At 33.7% G+C, this 21,104-nt stretch overlaps 2 protein-coding genes across 2 annotated transcripts; one reads left to right on the top strand and one right to left on the bottom strand.

Annotated features, from left to right (window-relative positions):
- Nucleotides 1-433: 433 nt before the first annotated feature.
- On the top strand, nt 434-3,897 carry LOC116413225 (uncharacterized). Its single transcript, XM_031911086.2, has 3 exons — nt 434-725; nt 1,977-2,069; nt 3,492-3,897. Exons 1-3 carry the CDS (start codon nt 667-669, stop codon nt 3,895-3,897), a joined length of 558 nt encoding a protein of 185 aa, XP_031766946.2. The 5' UTR covers nt 434-666.
- Nucleotides 3,898-5,440: 1,543 nt separating this feature from the next.
- On the bottom strand, nt 5,441-20,907 carry LOC113512803 (YLP motif-containing protein 1-like). The gene is made up of 10 exons (XM_052894298.1): nt 20,522-20,907; nt 15,370-17,413; nt 13,234-14,025; nt 11,575-11,723; nt 10,458-10,474; nt 10,060-10,216; nt 9,269-9,493; nt 8,330-8,384; nt 7,241-7,350; nt 5,441-6,604 (listed from the first exon to the last, which is right to left on the bottom strand). The coding sequence occupies exons 1-10, from the start codon at nt 20,741-20,743 to the stop codon at nt 6,446-6,448; spliced, it is 3,930 nt and encodes a 1,309-aa protein (XP_052750258.1). The 5' UTR covers nt 20,744-20,907; the 3' UTR covers nt 5,441-6,445.
- Between the last annotated feature and the right edge of the window lie 197 nt (nt 20,908-21,104).

Raw genomic sequence — 21,104 nt, 5'->3', positions numbered from 1 at the left:
AAAATCAATAATATAATCAAGTTAGTTGTTATTTATTTCCTCCAAACAACTACAATGTCAAGAAAGTGAATAGCTGATGTCAAAAGGCTTGAATGGTACTGCTGAAAAGTAGTAACTGTCGTTTAAAGCCATAAACAGCACATATACTGTGAAAAAAAGGGATTTTTACATTATAAAAATCTATAAAAACCTTACTCAGACTTCGACGAGTATTTGAAAAAACAATAAGCTGGATTGGTCCAGTCGTTCTCGGATTTTATTTATTTATTTTTATTTAACTCTTCATTGCAACAAAAACATATATATATATATATATATATATATATATATATATATATATATATATATATATATATAATATAACATATAAACAATTCAACTGAAATACGGTAGCATGAAGTACAGATTAAAAGGTACAAAGCGGTCTTATCGCTAGGCCAACGCTATCGAATTTTACGCTTAGAACACATTTAGCAATTCGTTTTCATTTATATACACATAGATAATATGACATAATAAAATCTGCGACGATTATTAAAACATATTTACGGTGAAAACCGCTATGCTAGGTCCCGCATACAAACAAGTAGAGCGTGGTAACAACGCACCGGTGCTCCTGCGCACCCGTCATTCAAACCTTGACATTCGCGGGTGACACTACACAATATGACTTTGGAAAAGTTGCTGTCACAAATGGGAACAGGGACGAAGCACCTCACTGACAGGTTAGTGAAATAGTATTAATACTATGTACAGTCTCAAACAAAATTCAACCTTATCGCGTTGAAATATGGGTTAAATTTTTAATATCAACAAAATTTTGTTACTTTATTTGGAATTACCTATTTCGTTTATTAATTTGCCCGCACAAAAATAGTCATATCTTTTTCCTATAAGAACATCGAGATATTCTTTCTTCTCTCCTCTAGAAAAGCGTAAGAGGAGGACTGTTAAAAAAGGGGACTAGCGACCCCATTGCTAGAAATACACACTGTAAGCTAGAACTCCACGCATTCTCCCCTGGAATCCATTAAGTACGTACTTAATTCCTGGAGAATGACGACGAGTCAACTAACCTGGCTTAGTCCTCAATTATCATTCATTACTAGTACCTACTAGTACATACACACATACAATAAATAACACAGGTCATCGGGGGGAAAGGTATTGTTAGTAATGGAGACTGAGAATCCCATTGCTAGCAATATACCCATCCAGGTCGACCTACTCGCAGTTCTCCCTGGAAACTATCATGGTTAATTCCTGATGAATTCATCATGATGGGCTAACTGGCCTGGTTTCATTCTCTTCTAACACCCTTCACTGGTGCTCCGCCAGCATATCCCGTTAGCGCAGGCGGGGTTACCATACCATTTTCACCCATCAAAAAAAAAAAAAACACAGGTCATCAGGAAGACAGGACTTAGAAACCAGTTGCTTCCCATTATATTACGTTACTTATTAAAAAAAATAACTATACAATGTCTGAACATAAGAGATATTTAATAAAAAATTAATATAGAGGTCTTAACAAGACTGGCTGTTTGTTTCGGCATTATAGAAAAACAACTGCACCAAATTGAATGCAGTTTTCTCAGCTGAGGATCTAATTTAAAAACTGATATATGTACATCCTGATACATCATCTAGAAATATTCTATTTAATTATTTTTTTCACTTCTGAGATCCAAATGTACGAAGTAGTAGGCAGGGATAATACCGATCCCGATCCGATATCTATATATCGGGTTCCCTGGACATTGATGACGGAAAAAGGTCATCTCACATTTCAGTATCGCTCATATCGGTCGGATATCTATTTTCAAATATGTTATCCAATATTTTTTTGGATAACGGACTTTTAACGTTATTCGATTAGTATATAAATATTGCAACCAAAATATATAGATATTGTTAGCACGCAAAAGCTATTTTTAAGTAAAATACAGTTTTTTTTTAAATGTCGATGTCTACAGATTCACGGAATACAGCGGACCGATCCATGAACAACCGGTATACTACTCTTACGAGCCTGCGTCCCAGCATGGGCATGAAGCATCTTCGAAACAGTAAGTTGTCGAATATTATATCTTAACCTTTCTTTGCATGATTTTTTTTTTATTGGTGAACTAAAGGTGATATAATACATGTTCAAAATTAAAGGAGAAATGTTTTAAAAAATTATACATTTGACAGTTATGTTTTGCTTTTTGCAATGGACATTAAAAAGGTATCCAGACACGATCAACTTAAAGTGAACTTGGTCTTTTATATAATTTTTGGGCATTTAATTTTATGATGAAATATTTAATATATTTATAAAAATAAACAAAAAAAAACCGGCTAAGTGCGAGTCGGACTCGCATACCAATGGTTCGTTACAAATTATAACTGAGTAAGAGCAAGAATAGCAACTACTGGCAAAACTCCCCTTCTAGGGAAGGCTTATGTTCAGCAGTGGACAGTTAAAGGCTGACATGAACTAGAAATTCACGGTTTTCAGATTTTTCATTACTACAAACCTATGACACTGCTATGCCACAGGTTTTAATACCCTTGTAAATTTTAAAATATACGCTAAAAACGGCCGTCTGAGAGTACATAAGTACCTTTTTAAAGGGCCATATCCTCCCTTGAAAATAATCTCAAGTATGGCAATAATAGTCCTCGTGTGTCTACACTACACACTTTGAAAGCTGAAAAGAAAAAAAAATTCACCACAAGGGCAAAAGTCATAAAAAATTTGTAGGTACATCATAAGCTTTTTTTATAAATATGGCTGTTTCAATAGATCCATTCTCCGCAGTGGCCTGTATAGTAGCAATATTGATCGTAACAGAAACCAACCCAGTGATAGTCGCGACATATCTTGAGTCTCTTGAGTCGATAGTGAGTGATGCTCTCGAAGTCTCTTAGTCGTATTTTATCGTATTTTTTTTATATAATTTATTGATTACAATTTGTAATACTAATCCGTTTATATAAATGAAAACAATGAAGTAAATAATATTATTTCATTGTTTTCATTTATTATTTGCTTCAGTTTTTTTTTTTTTTTTTTTATAAGTATACAAATATTAAAAACCATTGACAATGACGCATTGAGACTCTTTTTTTTTTTAATCTTTTAAATACAAATATTTCGTAGTAGTTCAGTAAACAATTTAGTTTTAAAATTTAATAATGTAAATTATTGTAATATTAAATTTCAAAAAATTACTTTTATTATACACTACATTATGGCTTATTGCAATACGGTGTGTATTAAATGTAACAGAAAAAAACAAATATATCAAATTTATTATATAGCAGCTGGCTGCTACCAGTAATTAGATTCAAAAATTGTGAATAACTAAAAAAGTGTTTAAAAGTTTACGTTAAAAGAAACACGGTAAAAAAATGGTAACCGTAATTATTTTATTAAACCGTAATCAAAAAAAAAACTGTAACATGTACGAATTGTATGAAACCGGTTATTTTTTTCGTTACAGCAACTATGGCGGCGGGGGACAGAAGAACAACGCTGCCATGTCCGCGCTCACTTTGTTGGCGTTTCTCTTTTTCCTGCACATTCTCCAACAGTGCATAAGGGACCATATGACAGACATGAGCACTCCACAAATAATGGTCATGACTGCCGGAAGAGAGGGCGAGACGATCTTAAAGAAAAACAGTATGGAAAAAATCGATAAGACCGGTCTAATGGCAATAAAAGAGAGTGGCCAACACGCACATGATTTAAATAAAACGAACACCGCAAATGTAATTGATACGATCGAAAATAATTTAATGAAAATCGACACGGCCGAGCCGCCGAAAACGCGGCGGAAATACAAAGGCAACCTTAGTAGTCGTGACAATTCAAATTTAACGGTTTTCGAAACAACGGTTAAATAACTTCCTCTAACATGTATGCGACAATAAATGTACCTTTAATATTAATATATTAAAATAAAATAAGGTCAATAATACAAAGCTTACATTTAAAAGTTTATTTATTACGTATACTTATTTATAAACATATTTTGACAAGTGTGAAAGTCTTAACTTTTTACAAATTGTAAACTAACCAATCTATTATGAATTATACTATCTACATTTAATATAAAAATTATTAGATAGACAGTTAAGTGTTTAAAAACATTTTTGTGTTTTCTAAAAACATTACATATACTATTTTGTGAATATGCAATCGTAAATGTGTTTTTATTGCATTTTAAAAGAGAATTAACTGTGATGAAGTTTAGTCAAATAATATAAATAATAAATATAAACGTTCATGAAACTATTCTCGACAACTTGAACGCTAGATTCGTAACCGGTTTATTATACCTAAATTGATAAATTGTACAATTAACTTATAACCAACTTGACTAACTCATCACTAGCATTTACAGACTATTAATTACTTCTATCAGACTGAATAATTGCAAGATAATAATGAAAAGGTCACCACGCGCGACTATTGCATACTATGCACTTTAATGCAATTTACGTGAATACGTAAATTATAAACAAAATTGTTTATTACTTTGCAAATAAGTTGATATCAGACAATTTATAATTTTTCACAAACCAATAATAAGTAATAAATAAAAGTGGTTCAGAAGAAAAAAACCGGTTAGGATAATAAACCGGTTTCAGAATCTTCCTTTGACAATGTCATTAAGAGCGTTCATACCTTAAGACTCGATAAAATTAAAAAAATAAACAATTTCCACTACCACTTCTTATTATAACTAATTCAAATCCAAGTAACATTGTATTGCCTAATGCAATAAATTACAGCAAAAGATATACAAAAAAAAATCGACCATACAAATTATAGTATGTTTTCCAATCACACTTTTCAAGCAAAATTTTGGGATTTGATGATAAAAAAAAAAAACATCATTTTTATTAACCAATACCAAAATTCCAATGAGATCACTAAGAATCTTATTGCATTATCACTAAAATACTTTGCTATCAAACTCGGCTCTCAGTTTAGGCCCTTCAATTCTATTATTGTTATATGTAGAAACATCTATGAGATGCCAATGAAAGAAAGCTATTTTCTACATGAATGGCCTCAACAGTACACAGACTTTCTCGACCTTATGGTATAAACCTTCTTAATCAGTACTAATATTTACTATTTAGATGCCAAACATTTATTTAAGCTCGCTGGTAGGATATTTATCATAAATACTATATCATCAGATATACAAAAAAACATAATACTTAATAAAAAAAAACTATGTAAAAAATAAATAAGCCGACAAGCGTTGTTTTGGCATATAAATAAATGTTTCTGAATTGGAACATCTTAATCACGTTATGGTATGAAATATACTTTACGCCCCATTCTCATACCTACCAAAAATATACACAAAATAATTTCGGTCGTGACGTTTCGGAGGAATACGACCATAAACACCATGACACGAGATTTTATATATATATATATATATATATATATATATATATATATATATATATATATAAAGTCTTTGTAATTTCAAAAATAATACAAAAAAATGAACTTTACGATGTTTTTACATTTAGGGTTGCTATTTATTTAAAAATGTGAGCTAACTATTGTAAGGTTTTGGACATGAAACCTTAGCGCATTCAGAAAGCAGACTGTTACTGCACTCACAGTGAATTCAAATTGACACAGATATTGTTGCTATAATGTACCAATAATTCATTAATCATATTTTAAAAAAAGTATTAAGAATGAATGTAGATGGCTATAAGAGCACAGGAAGATCTAAAAAGACATGGATGGATTGTGTGAAAGACGATATGGCCAGAATGGGAGTGAATGCGGAAATAACTGGGAATAGAAAAGAATGGAAGAAGAAAACATATTATGCCGACCCCAAATAATAATTGGGATAAGGATAGGAAGGTGATGATGGTGATGAATTCATAAATCATTGAGACAATTCCAATCACATGATTCTTTGCATTTCAATATAAAAATTATATCCCATTTTAAAATAACTGTTTATTTGTCTGTTAAAAATGAAACGCCACTTCTGTTATCCTCTGCTCTCCTCTACCCCCTGGTAGAGGAGGGAATGTTAGTGATGAATATTAATAATCCCATTGTTAGCAATATACCCTCCCCTCGATTCTACGTGGAAACCCATCGTAATTGATTTATTGTTCGATTTGTCACAATGGGCTAACTGATTTGCTTTATCATAATCTATCACCCTTCACTGGTGTCCCACCAGTGTATACCGATAGCGCAGGCGTGGTGACCATTCCATTATCATCCATTAAAAAAAATACTTCTGTTCACACCATACACACTCACAAATATAATATTATAAATAATTTACATACAATGATTTTTTAATCATTCATTCCGTCATCCACAACCATACTTGTACTTCTGTACCCTACATGACGTTGTGTCAACCCTGCGTATTAGAGCAATTAAATATTTTTTTTATGTGCGTCTCACTCTTTCTATATACTTTGTTTGAGTGAGAGCGCTAGAGCCCATAGTAGGATCCGTCATACGAGTCCAATCCGTTTGGCCGATAACAAAACCGATTGCGCGCATCTTCTCCTGCTGTATTCTTTCTTCTATATCGGCCCAGCGTACCTGTTTCAAGTACAAAGGATGAAATCCACCGCCACACTGTACTTCAGACATTGCTAACTCACCTTTTACTGTTAAAAAAACCCAATCGGTAACCGAATCGTCTTGACGAGTTACAACGGAACTCTTGCGAGTATCAAAACGAAAAATTAAACGGAAAACGTCGAAAATTTAAAATTGGATATGGTTGTAAAATTGTATAAAAAAAATACAGCTCCCGCGGGAGCGTGTTGGGGACTGCACACGAGAGTTCGACAAGTTCCGTGACCAATTGTTTTAGTCAAACGCATAACAGTCGCAAAATAAAAAAAAAAATATTTCAAAACTTGTTGTGTACATTAACTTAGTAAAACTTTATTGACCACTCTTCAATCTCCTCAATCTAGGAATCAATCTAGAATTCTCCCAACTACATGGTTCAATGTTAAATACATAATAAAAGGCATTACCCACCTTTATGGCAACGCTTTATAACCCTCAATAACTTCCAAGTGGAAATTTCGGGTCAAAACGAATACTAGTACAGTACATTTCCACAACCATATCGGAATGCAGACCATAAGTTCGAGATCACTAAAGTTAGTTAAAGTTATAATATTTATTGACTACAAATTGAAAGTTAGAAATTATTATACTTACAGTTTTCTTGCCAGGTTTAGCAACGTTCGGTTTCCAGTCGTCTAACTGAAGGTAGTCTTCCATTGAGAGGTGCGATGGTCGTAGCGGCTTACTGATCCCGTCGAGGCGGGCTAGAACAAAGCACCAATATATTTAGACATTACGTTATGCATATACCACTTTGGGATTACAATATATTAAACGTAGCATTCAAAAAACCTATTCCATTTTGCAGCCATAGAATAAAGCTACCCCTTCCTTTCGCATTAATGTTTTAAGAGGTAACTAAGGGGTGTTAATAGACGAGAGATTAACAGCAGCGTCTCTTGTAAAACATCACCAAAACCTAACTGCAGTTGCCAACCCGCCTGCCAAGCGTGGCAGCTACTGGCAAAACGCCCCTTATAGGGGAGTTCAATGTTCAGCAGTGGGCAGTTAACGGCTGATGTAATAGAATAATTCAGACAAATGCAAGCAAATACAAATAACTGCCATTTTGTAATTTTATCAATAATCATAAATATAGAATACATTGTAAAATATAATAAGTACATATGGGTAATGTTGCACAAAACGTACACACAGAAATTTTAATTTCCTTTTAGATTTGTAGGTAAGATTATCATTTAAAAGCCATTTTAGTTCTATATGTTTTAAGTGAGATATAACTACCCGCCATTTTGTATTTATCTTAATATGAATAAAAATTATACCCCATGACAAGTACCAATCGAAAAGATCATTTATCTCCTTCATAAATTATAAATTTATATCTTTTAAATATTGCCATTGAAGAAAAAATCGGTTTTTCTTTTGCACCTCTTTAGTAAACCGACGCAATAAGATACATTTTTTTTTTTATGTAACGTACGTAAAAAAGACTAAAGGACGATAAATGTCCGCCATTTTTAAATTTCCCTTAACATAAATTAATTAAAAAACCGAAGCCATGAACATCTAATGTCACTGTAATAGATTTAAAGATTCTCTTCGCGATCACTATTCTTGAAATACCTCACAATGTAAAATAACTCAATAAAACACGTGTATGCGGTTTTTGGTAACACTAAAAAAAAAAATAATGCGTATGCAATCCCATCGATAACCTACCTAGTTGCGCGGCGTCGTCCATTCGCTCCCACTTGGAAGTAAAAACGCTTTCCACCTGCGATCGACCACCATCTTACGTGTTTAGTAAAGATGCTGCAATAAAAGTTATTAGCCCTACCCTATCTACATACAAAAAAAAAAAAATTAAGGGACAATCACAGAAATATAAAGATGGCATTTAAACCTTATAATAAAACCACTCAGCCTACAATAATAGATGCTTTTCAATTGTTCTTAGACCCAAAAAAAGCAAACAAACCAAACTCATCATAATTAATATCGTTCGATGAACGAATTATGTAATCTACTTTTGAAATTCTTCGTTCGAATATTCTCTTTCCCAAATAAAAAAATAATACAACCTACAAATACTAACATACACTACATAAATTTCAAATGTATTCTACGCCCCAAAATTTGTATATAAAAAAATAAAATGTTCATAATTTCCAACTGTACATTGTAAGAAAGTTATAGATGCTACATATGTTTCAAATTAAAAATAATACGTAGAAAATTAATAATTTCATAGTCTTTGACTTTGTAGTACAAAAAAAAAAAACATTGTAGCCTGCATTCAGAAAAGCTACTTAAGTTTAAGTAAATTAAAAAATAATATTATCAAAATTATTAACTCTAAGAGATTATACGTAGATTTAAAGTCTGCATACCAAAAACTATGTACTTCAACACTGTCACTTTTCTTTCAAAAATTAATAGCAAATGCATTCTTTGACCCAAAAAAAAAAATATTAAAAAGTATTTACCATTCACTAATAGACAATAATTAAATAACTCATGTTAAACCTATTTTGCCCACAGTTGGAGTGTATTAAAATAATTACATGCATTTATCACTGTTATAGAAATGGCTTGATAAATAGAACACAACCATAATAAAAATATGTCGTAGCCTGTGATCCATGGTCATCTCCTCACCTCAGTTTCTTCGACATCCTCCATGACTACATCATCCACGGCGTCCTCCATCTGAACCTCAGTGATAGCCGCGCTCTGGAGTAACGTGGTGGGGTCCAGTTGTATGTGATGTGCTGGCGTTTCGAAGAAGCGCGTCACTATAACTTGAATGTCTTCCAAGCTACGATTGTGGATGTTCCTTTTAAAGCACGTTTGTGCGTCTAGCTCCAGCGTGCAAACGTAAACCTGTAACATGAACCCGTTTGTTTTATATTTGACCTCCATGGAATATAGGCTTCTCCAATATGCAATAGGAACGTTGAAGTCACTGCTACATGACAGTGTCTTAGATTTTTTTTTATACAACTTAGAATGGCAAACAAGTTGACGGCCCACCTGATGGAAAGTTGTAACCGTCGCCTATAGACATGAGCAGTACCATGGACATAACAGTACACACACATACTGTTTCGTCCATGATACCTCCCATGCGTTGCCATTCCTGAGGACTTGGGTGTTATTCCTCTGTACCCAGTAAATTCACACCATATCCCACCCTTCAAACCGAAACACAGCCATGCAAACACAACTGCTTCACGGTTGAAACACGAATGGGACATAGGTACCCAAGCAATCGACTTTTGTATAAAGTCTCTCTCTGGTAATTACATAGGATTACATAGAATGTCTACATATAAATGGCAAAAAGACAGGTCTCCAATAACAATAGATAAAATAATATCTATTATTATTGAAGATGCCTTTTACTAATACAACTTCTGAAAAAAAAAAGAATTAAAAAATTAAAATACCTGGAAACTATTCTGTCGGGCATAATTCCATATATCTGCGTAACATCGTAAGTGTTCATTCGTGGCGTCGTATATTAAAAATGTGAAGTAACCATCAGTAATAGTTCTCTTTGAATTAAGGTATGTGTCCTCTAAACTCTCTTCATAATTGTGTTTACAATTAACGAATTAATAGTATTTTTTTTTTTTTAATGAATGATAATGTGTCCTCTAAGCTAGTAATGGGGTCAAATAGCCTTATTACTAGCAATATACCCTGTCAGGTCGACCTCCACGTGGATCCCCCTATTCGTATTTCAAAGAGGCAGACGGGGTTTATCACCCATTAAAAAAAAACCGCCTGTGCTTTACCTGAAATGATATAATTGTGTTTACAATTAACGTGGCGAAAGTACGTAATAGTAATTTTTTTTAACTAATGAATGATAATGGAATGTGTAACATTGCGCTGGGACGCATCAGCTGTGCGGGGGATACTTTTTGTATATGTTATTTATATTTTATATTGTAATTGTACGGCAATAAATGTTTCTATTCTATTCTATTCAATCACTTTTCCCCCCTATGCCACTGTGTTAGGTTGATTGGAACATATCTCTTTTAAAGACGAGTTCACCTTTACTTATATTGTTTCTAATTGTTATTATTACTGTATGTATTAGTGTAATAAAGAATATTTAAATTATGACCGATATTTTTTTTTTATACCACTGAGGTGGCAAACACGCATACGGCCCACCTGATGGTAAGCGGTTACCGTAGCCTATGAACACCTGCAATACCAGAGGTATTACGCGCGCGTTGCCGACCCTAAAGAAACTTCTTTACCCCCCTTTTGAAGAACCCCATGCTGTAGTCTCTTGGGAAAACCTCGGCAGGGAGCTCATTCCATAACCTGAGTGTTCGTGGGAGAAAACATCTCTGAAACCGCGTTGTACGCGACCATTTAGGCTGTAAGGTATGAGGGTGAACTCCCTGTCGATGGCGAGCCGTACGATGGTAGAAAGTGGCTGTAGGCATCATATTGAATATATACTAACGACATACCTACTTTGTGTTAACACTCGAACAACTATAAGGCGTCATCGATGCACAAAACTTACTGCATGTTAACTTTGTCATAAAGAAATTTATGTCGTCAAACTCACATTAAGGTCATAAACATAAAGACGAAATATATAAATAACAGTTTACCCCATAGTGAAAATATAATAAAGAAAAAAACTATACTACAAGAATTTCATCTTCAAAAATCTATATTAGTATTTAGCATCCATACCCAGGATATAAGAATTTAAGCACTCGAGATGTTTTTTTTGATGGGTGAAAATGGTATGGTAACCCCGCCTGCGCTAACAGGATACGCTGGCGGAGAACCAGTGTATACATCAGGAATTAACGATAGTTTCGCAGTCGACCTGGTTGGGTATATTGCTAGCAATAGGATTCTCAGTCTCCATTACTAACAATCCCTTTCCCCCCTAGCACTCGAGGTGTTAAAAAATATACACATACAATTTTGCCGGTAGCTGGATCCTTCTCTTCTATCTCGCCTTCCTGCATGAAATAGTCATCTATTGACAAGATTCTAACTGTGCCACCATGCTCTGCCTCCCTATCTCTGATTAATTTAGCTAAATATGATTTACCACTGCCAGGCGGACCTAGAAATAAACAAAACAGTTTTAAGCATTCTTATAATTTATGTTAAAGGATTTTACATATTTAAAAAATCACTAGGAATTCTGATTTAAAAAAATTAAGATTATTTTACTTATGATAAAAGTTTAAAGAAAATTAAAAACTGTATATTTAATAGTGATTGGATACAGACTCAACTTGGAAAGCCGAGGGATACAAAGTCGAATCCTGAGTCCCGAAATACATTTTCCAGTATAATACTTATTTACATGTATTTTCAAATTACAATTTATAATCATTCACTAAAGATATCAATCTAGATTAATTTAATACGATAATTGAAATTTCGAAACGAGAGTTCTAGGAAAATTGATTTTATATAGATATTTATATATATATCTGATTTCATCACTCTCTATAAAATATTTAACTATAAATGGGACAGTAGCACATTGTTGAGCCTTGTTTCATTTCGTACAGGTAATAAAAGAATACAAAAAATATTTTATATACCGATTTGTAATAATAATGTATGTATATATTATATTATGTATCAATATATTATGTATGTATTATAATATATTATGTATCACAATCCAATTATCCGCATGTGCAGAAAATATAACAATGTATGCAAGGACCTTGATATTTTCCAACAATCCTTGCAATGTTACATTAAAGATGTCAATTTGTTACTTTAAATTTATAGCCATCATTTTTTAATTTGTATATAATAACGAATGTTATGCAGAGCAGTGCATAACATTCATTATTGGAGTGCAAATTTAATGCTGTTTTATGTAATATTTATTTTATTAATGTATTAATTTGTAATCTGTTGCCTTGCTATAAATAAATAATACATGATACATAATAATACATATTTGATTTAGCTTTTTTTTTTTTATACAACTCAGAATGACAAACAAGCTGACGGCCTACCTGATGGAAAAAGATAACCGTCGCCTATAAACATGAGCAGTACCATGGCCATAACAGAGTGTACTGTTTTGCCCATGATACCTCCCATGCATTTCCATTCCTGAGGACTCGGGTTTTATTCCTCTGTACCCTGTAAATTCACGCCATATCCCATCCTTCAAACCGAAACACAGCCATGCAAACACAACTGCTTCACGGTTGAAACACGAATGGGACAGAGGCACCCAAGCAAACGATTTTTGTACAAAGTTTCCCTTCATATTACTATGAAGTGTGTTTTGTTGAAATAATAACAGTGAAAGAGTAAAAATTACTTTCGTGAGATAAAAGAATCACTACATAGTATAAAACAAAGTCGCTGTCGCTGTCTGTCCGTCCCTATGTATGCTTAAATCTTTAAAACTACGCAACAGATTATAAAGCGGTTTTTTTTTTAATAGAGTGATTCAAGATGAAGGTTTATATATATAATACATGAATAATATAGTGAAGAAACACTGATAATTTTAGAGGTTTCTAATGTGACGTGATGTAATGTGTACTCGCGCGAAACCGGGACGGGTTGCTAGTTACAAATGGTTTAAAAATTACCTCTAAGTATGATGACAATTTTCTCCGGCCGCATCGCCCGCCCGGGCATCTCCAAGAGATCATCAATCATCACAATATGACTGGGTGGTTTCTGTTTTAAATCTTTCAGCTTCTTCGATTCTGAGCTTTCACTAACATCACTCTCCTTGCTACGCCCTCTCTTACGATCTTTATCGATACTAGTACTCCTATTTCTATCGTCGTCTCTCTTAATCTCTCTGGTCCTATCTCTAAATGTGTCTCTGTCTCTGAATGTGTCTCTATCTCTAAACGTGTCTCTATCTCTAAACGTATCTCTGTCTCTTCCTCTCTCCCTATCTCTGTCCCGATCCCTCTCTCTCTCCCTTTCCCGATCTCTCTCCCTATCTCTTTCCCTGTCTCTGTCCCTTTCCCTATCTCTATCCCTTTCTCTCTCCCTATCTCTGTCCCTGTCTCTATCCCGTTCTCTGTCTTTGTACATATCATCGCGCCTAGCGTTTCTGTCGCGATCATCGTGCCTTCTATCATCATGCCTATCATCAAACCTTCGCCTATCATCAAATTCGTCTCTAGGCGGTATCCTTGGACGATAATCATCTCTATAATCATTTCTTGGCGCCCGCCTCTCATAATCTCTGGAATACTGATCTCTTGTATATCTATCAGCGTTCATATAATCATCATCCACTTCAGGTCTCCTAGGTTTCCTTGTAAACAAATCGACAACTTCCTTTTCAAAATCGTCTCTGGTTTCACCGTCTTTTGATTTGTGGTTGTAATCGAACATGTGTACAGGTTCAATGAAGTCACGAGCTAAAATAGAAAAATAATAATGTCACTCACCAATGGCCTCGATTCTGAAACGCCACTTCTCTTAACTCTTAAACTAATATTTGAATTTGATAGTTTTGCGAAATTATTGCATTAAAGATCATTATAAATTAAATTTATTATAATTTTGAATCAAATCTATTAGAAATTTAGTCCATATTGGTCCTGAGCATATAGAATTCGATATGATATTTTAGAAAAATAACGTCTCAGAATAGACTCGAAATTTTGCTTTATAAAATATAATATAAAAAAACTAAAAGAAAATGTAACAAAGCTTTAATGGAATTATCACAAATTTACTCAATGCGAAATTAGTTACAATCCATTTTTGATTTTTACTACTAATGGACATCAGCAAACAGTTTTAGGTAAAAAATAAAGCCAATAAATCTTTATCTAATGGTATAATGCCGTGTGGTCCCGGTATAGAATAGCCCCTTACTTTCGTGGGTGTCGTAAAAGGCGACTAAGGGAAGGCAACGGAAGGGCAGCAGAGTCCCTCTTAAAACATCTCCAAAGCCAACTGCGGTTACCAATCCGCCTGCTAAGCGTGGCAACTACTAGCAAAACCCTCCAAGGGGGAGGCTTATGTTCAGCAGTGATCAGTTAAAGGATGATGATGAAGATGAAGGGTATAATATTTTTAGGATCATATTAATTTGCATTATCATTTGCTGAACATGTTTCATGTGTGTATTTTCTAATTATTTTAATGATACATGTACAAAAATATTTGGGATCCAAATATGACTAGTCGTCTAGTATCCACAGTACAGCTTTCACTTATTCTGGACTATTTATCGTTATTTTTCCATAGATGTTTTGAGTTGTTTATTTTTTTTTTTTTAATGGACACAGTAATAGAACTTGTTTCAAATTCAAAATCCAGTTTCAAAAATATATAGTATTAACATCTATATATAATTTTTTTTATTACAGATGACTATGAAATCATTTGATGGTATCTATAATAATTCTAGCCCTAAATGAGTTGGCTGGACAATTATATTTATGACATAACGCCCTCAAAATGTTATTACTGCTGCTACAGAGTTGCAAATATTGTGTATGCACTACAAAAACATGGCAACCATAATTACACCCTGAAAACATTATTGTATTGAACACGCACAGCGCAGTGCTCGCCGTAGATCGCCAATTCACAAGCTGCTCGTATAGAACGATGGGCAATACGCCTTGAATAATGTTATTTTGACTTCGCAAAGTAATATAGCATTCACATAAAAGAAAACTGCTGTATATACATTAGGCATTCATATAAAGAAAAAAACCAAAAATAATTATGAAAATGAATCAACTGACCTTTAAGTCTTAAAGGCTTGTGTTCATATTCAACTATTAGGGATGGAGTGAACATTGGTTCTTCAACCCACTTCGGCCTTGGAGGTTGATTGATTATTTGTTGGTTATTATGGATGGGCATAACATTCTGTATGTCCTCAACATCCCGCATACCTCTATTATCTAGTATGCCTCTATTATTTGGCATGCCTCTATTATTTGGCATGCCTCTACTATCTGGCATACCTCTGTTATCTGACATACCTCTGTTATCTGACATACCTCTGTTATCTGGCATACCTCTATTATTTGGTATGCTTCTATTATCACCTGGCATACCTCTATTATCGTCTAACATGTCTATATTATCATCTGGCATGCCTCTATTATCTAACATGCCCCTATTACCTTGCATGCTTCTATTATCTTGAATGTTTCTATTATTATCAATCAATGGTCTCAGTTCCATTAAAGGTCTTGGTTGCGCCATATTGTCTTGTATTAGTGGACCCTTATGATTCATCCCAGGAGGGCCATATTGATTATTTCTATCATAATAGCGGTCTTGACCAGGTGCTACTTTTTGATCATCAAATGGCCTATTCTGAGGTGGCGGAATATCTCTTCTTTGTGGTGGATAATTTGTTTCTTGGTTGGGTTGAGTTGGATAATTGAAATCTTGTCTACCATAAGGCATCTGTCTGTCAACAACTTGCTGGTTGAAATTACCAGCATTCCTATCCCATTGGTTGTTTGGTACCATATTCTGGATATTTGTATTCATTGGCACATTAGGAGTACTCTTATTTTGATTACCAATCATAGTCTGATCACGAACCATTGACAACATATTCATAATTTTTTCATCTCCAAGTATATTTTTTATTCCCTTAGATATAGTTGAATAATCAGGTCCTCTCACCTCCTGACTTTTTACAGGTTCATCAGTTATGTCAATCACCTCATGTGATTGTGGTAATGTTTTATCTTTTTCAGGTACCAAGTCTAATCCTGGAATACCAGCACTGGATCTATTTGCAGGTAAGAATGTGGAATTATCTGGTTTACCTGGATAATCGCCATTATTTTCAGGATAACCGTCATTATTACCCACGTAATTATCATTAGCAGAGTAATTATCATTTCCAGGATAATTATCATTAACAGAATAGTTATCATTCCCAGAATAATTATCATTCTCGGAGTAATTATTCCTATAGGCATCATTCTCAGTGTAGTTATCATTACCAGAATAGTTATCATTATGAGAATATTTGTTAGCTGCAGAATAATTGCCTGCCTCATGCTGATATTTATCATGTGGGTTAATATTTTTGTTGACATTTCTATTATAGCCAGATGGAGGAGGTTGGTTGTACGGATTATAAGAAGGATTTGCATTACCTTGATCTGTATAATTCTGACCAGCCCTTTTATAATCCTGCTTAGGCACATTACTTTGATTAAAGTTATTTTTATTCATGTTCTGTAATGGAGGTGGAACTGCAGTAGAAATATTACCTGTTATTGGGTTATTTGCTGCCGTTGGATCTTTACCTAGTAGTCGAGCTTTCTTTTGGATCATCTGCTGCCGTCGCTCTAAAAGTTGTGCCCGACACGCCTCAAACTTTTGCTCATATTCTTTATATGCCTCCTTATCTGGATGGTTTACATTCTCCTGTCTCCACTTCTCAATCTCTTCTTCCCATTTCTGAAACTGAATGTCAAAAAGTCTCTGCTCCTCTGCTAGCTTCTTTAAAGCTTCATTGTCAATGGTTGATTGTTGTTCAGGTTTCTCTGAACCATACCATTGTTTATTATTACCTGTTCCAGAATTGGCACTAGTATTACTAAAGGGTCCTGCACCAACACTAACATTGTTATTATTTGGTGCAGGAACTGGTGCTGGTTGGTTTTTCTGTATATAGAGGGGCTGATTATTCTCATGGGGTGGAGGGGGTGGTGGATTCTCTGGCGGTGGAGGCGCCGGTGGCGGAGCGGAGACAGGCGGCAAAGGGGGCATGAATCCCCCCATAGATTGCATAGCCTGCATTTGTTGTTCATACTGTAACATACAAAACAATATAATAATAATAATAATAATCAATGTACTGATAGAAAATTTCCTTCTACATCAAATCATATCAAAGAAACTGCAATAATGTTTTTGACTGCCTTCTAAATATTTTTGAGATAAGTTTTATGTAGAAACTTTACATTAACATGCAGTTGAATTTCTTTGAGCCTACTTAAATCTGAAAATTAACACACAAAATACATGCAGTCACAATAGAGTCCATCAATACACAGACAGGGTGTATTTTAAATAGCATAAATATTAACACATTAAGGGTGGGAGTCGTAGTAATACAATTTATCTCTACTGTAGCTTAACTGTGATTGACAAGTATACTCGTCATGGAGAAGTGGCAAAATCGCTGGGTTACCTAGCATACTTTCGTCAAGATCGCCTTTAATGTGTCAATTGTATAAATTATAATAATCACATATGAATCCACATCATCATAAACTAGTAACCAAGAGCTACTTTTATTATGACACCAAATACTGTGTTGTAGTTGAAGTTTGAAACAATAATTTTGTAAAATAACAATCTAGACTGAGACCGTGCAAAATTTGTTTGTTTGTAACACTTTATTGTCCAGGAAAATATTAAATTATCCTACACAGTTCTTAAGAAAAGAATGAGTACAATGGCAGACTTATCTCATACAAGCGATCTCTTCCAGTCAACCTTTGAAGTACTTTGTCAGTTGTAATTGCTACTCTGAACATAAGTCTCCCCCTTAGGGGGTTTTGCCAATAGTTGCCATGCTTGGCAGGCGGATCGACGACCACAATTAAGCTTTGAAGTTGTTTAAAAAGGGACACTGTACCCATGCCTCATCCTCCCTTAGTCACCTCTTACAATACCGAAAGGAAAGAGTGGCCTATTCTATACTGGAACCTCATGGCACTTAAATGCATACTTCTATTTAAAAGTAAAATATAAATCTCCCCTGGAAATTATTATGCTAGTGAAATCATCATAATGTGCTAACTGTCCTGCCTTTTTATCCTCACCTATCATACTTCACATATACTGATCTAATGGCCTCATTGCAACAATTTACCCTATCAGGTCAACCTCCATGTCCCCTACCCCTTGAAATATATTGTGATTAATTGCTAATAGATTTGTCACAAGGGGCTAGATGACTTATTTTCATCCTTATCTATTTTTCTGTGATTCCTGTCAACACGTCACGCACGTAGGTGCAGCACGTCAATGAAAGAAGAGCTTGGAACAACCACTGATTTATTATAATGCAAATTATTACAAATTACCTTGAATATTTTATAATGTGACTACCTACATAACTGTGAATAATAATCCAACATCTTCCTTTTTCAAAACAAAAAAAAAAACTATCAGAAAATTATATTAAACAAAAACATGCATATATAAATTACTACAACAAAAATAATACAATTAAAATATAAATTAAATTTCTAAAAGAATTAACATAATTGTTTTACTAATATTTTAATCAATTATCCATAACAAAAATAAGTAGTCAGTAGGTACTATTAGAATGTAGGAGTAACTTAAATCTCGTTTTCATAACCCCACCTGTCCAGCGGTCTCACCACCCTTCCATAGCATTCCTACCATTATACACCAATGTGCAAATAGGGTTACCATATTCATTCATAAATAAAACTACTTGTATGATAAAAGAAACTCACAACTAAATTGTACCTTCTTTCTAATGACATTTTATATTCATTGTGTATGCTTATAGTATTAAGACTGATGGTAAACAGAAAAATTTGAAGTACAAACAAAATAACATCACACCTGATGTAATCATAGATATAAGTAATGGTGGTATTCATGGCTATCATGGCTAGAAATTATTACCACTTTCTATCAGGTGGACAGTCACCTTGTTTGGCATCTTCATTCCAAGTCATAAATTATAATTGTACTAGCATTACAATTGTAAAAGGTTGTTGAGATGTTACTACTGCTAACAGATTTTAATTGAAATAGGCATGTACATGGGTCATAATATCAGAGAGAGAGAGAGAGAGATTATTATCTATCAGTTTTCAAAGATGTTAACAAACTAAAGCATTAATATTTTTTTTTTATAAAACTTAGAATGGCAAACAATCTGAAGGCCCACCTGATGGAAAGTGGTAACCGTTGCCTATAGACATGAGCAGTAATAAATACACTACTAACAAATCTACCATTAAAAACTTTACAGCATTTCTTAATTTGCTTCAGAATTTTTTAAATACCTTTTTGCAATCAAAATATGTATACTATATATTGTATACTTTTTTTTTATTTGTATATTACTATACAATTTTTTGTTTGGTCGTTTCTTTTCTTCTTGTTTTGCTACTGTGTGGGCTGCATGCTTCTTCGATTAAATTATTTATTTATTTCTTTTCTTGCTTAATATTAAAATTTTTAATGACAGCTTAGTAAGCAATAATGCTATTGCATGATTAATGTGTTAGTTCACTTGCAGAGCATTTTTTAAATAATCAATAATTTTTTTTTTTTAAATTAACACATTTGTGACACTGCCACACTTTGTCACAAAAGTTTTTGATATAGAGGATACTTTATATCATAATCTATGTGAGCAAAGCTGCAAGTTGGAACTAATAAGCCATGTAATCTTTACATCAGATTTTTAATTTAGATTTAGATTAATCTTTTCTTATGGGGTGAAAATTGATTCCTTTACAATAAATCATCCATTACCAAACATCAACTATTATATCTATTTTTTTAAAGGAATGGTAACCTGGCCTGCTCTAATAGTATCTGTCGGAGGGGCACAAGTGAGGAATGAAGAGTGTGAATGAAAGGCAGGTCCATTAGCCCATAGTGATTAATCTACCTGGATTTAGCAAGATGGATCTGGGGTGGGACCACGTAGAGGCTGATTTGATTAGATATATTCCTAGTAATGGCGCCTTTTTCTCTATTACTAAGAACCCCTTTCCCCAACCTCACCCATTAGCACCTATTTCGATGATATTTGATAAGAAAGTAACCTGAAGCTAGAAGACAGATTTAAAATAATAAAAAATTGAATAGAGGCTAGGAGGTCGAATTATTTAGTTAAGAATAAAAATAGATGCTAACCTTTTCTCCATATTGACTTTGCCACTGTGCGTATTGCTGTTGCCATTGAGCCCACTGTTGCCAGTTTTGCTGTTGCATGGCTGACCATTGTTCAGGAGTATATGATCCCATATTCATATTTGGCTGAACCGGCTGAACAGACTGAATAGTCTGAATAGGCGGAACTGGTTGAACAGGAATACCTGGATTCCATGGACCAGCTGGCGGTATTGGCCAAGACATTTTAAACTTATATTAACAGTTTTTAGGTTATAGTTTTTAAGATATATATTGTACTTTTATCAAAAAAAATATTTTTTGACATACAACTAGTATTGACATATTATTAAACGATCGGCCATTTTGTTAGCCAGGCGTGCTCATTGAATTGCGTTGCTGGCTTGGCGAATATTAGTGATGTGCAATCATCCATTCTAAATATTGTTTCATATTTCAAAATGCTAATTTTTAATATTACTTTAATGAAGTCCATTCTATGAATTATAAAAGAAACTATTAAAAAAAATTGTTACATAGCCTTTCTTTGAGATAACAATTTACTATATAAACAAAATTTATAAAACCTCTTTTAGAAACTAAAAAA

Source organism: Galleria mellonella, unplaced genomic scaffold, assembly GCF_026898425.1.
Source record: "Galleria mellonella isolate WM207_F2 unplaced genomic scaffold, CSIRO_AGI_GalMel_v1 utg21, whole genome shotgun sequence".
Lineage (NCBI taxonomy): Eukaryota > Metazoa > Arthropoda > Insecta > Lepidoptera > Pyralidae > Galleria > Galleria mellonella.
Note: the sequence above shows the minus strand (reverse complement) of the source record. Positions and strands in the feature narration are given on the sequence as shown.

What these genes read in the sequence shown, in the direction of transcription:
- LOC116413225 (XM_031911086.2), top strand. Translation starts at nt 667, where the DNA reads ATGACTTTGGAAAAGTTGCTGTCACAAATGGGAACAGGGACGAAGCAC. An exon ending in ACGAAGCACCTCACTGACAG is followed by an intron (nt 726 to 1,976) that starts GTTAGTGAAATA and finishes CGATGTCTACAG; the next exon opens with ATTCACGGAATACAGCGGAC. An exon ending in CATGAAGCATCTTCGAAACA is followed by an intron (nt 2,070 to 3,491) that starts GTAAGTTGTCGA and finishes TTTTCGTTACAG; the next exon opens with CAACTATGGCGGCGGGGGAC.
- LOC113512803 (XM_052894298.1), bottom strand. Translation starts at nt 20,743, where the DNA reads ATGTCTTGGCCAATACCGCCAGCTGGTCCATGGAATCCAGGTATTCCT. An exon ending in CAAGCCTTTAAGACTTAAAG is followed by an intron (nt 14,026 to 15,369) that starts GTCAGTTGATTC and finishes TTTCTATTTTAG; the next exon opens with CTCGTGACTTCATTGAACCT. An exon ending in GGACGACGCCGCGCAACTAG is followed by an intron (nt 7,351 to 8,329) that starts GTAGGTTATCGA and finishes GCTTTGTTCTAG; the next exon opens with CCCGCCTCGACGGGATCAGT.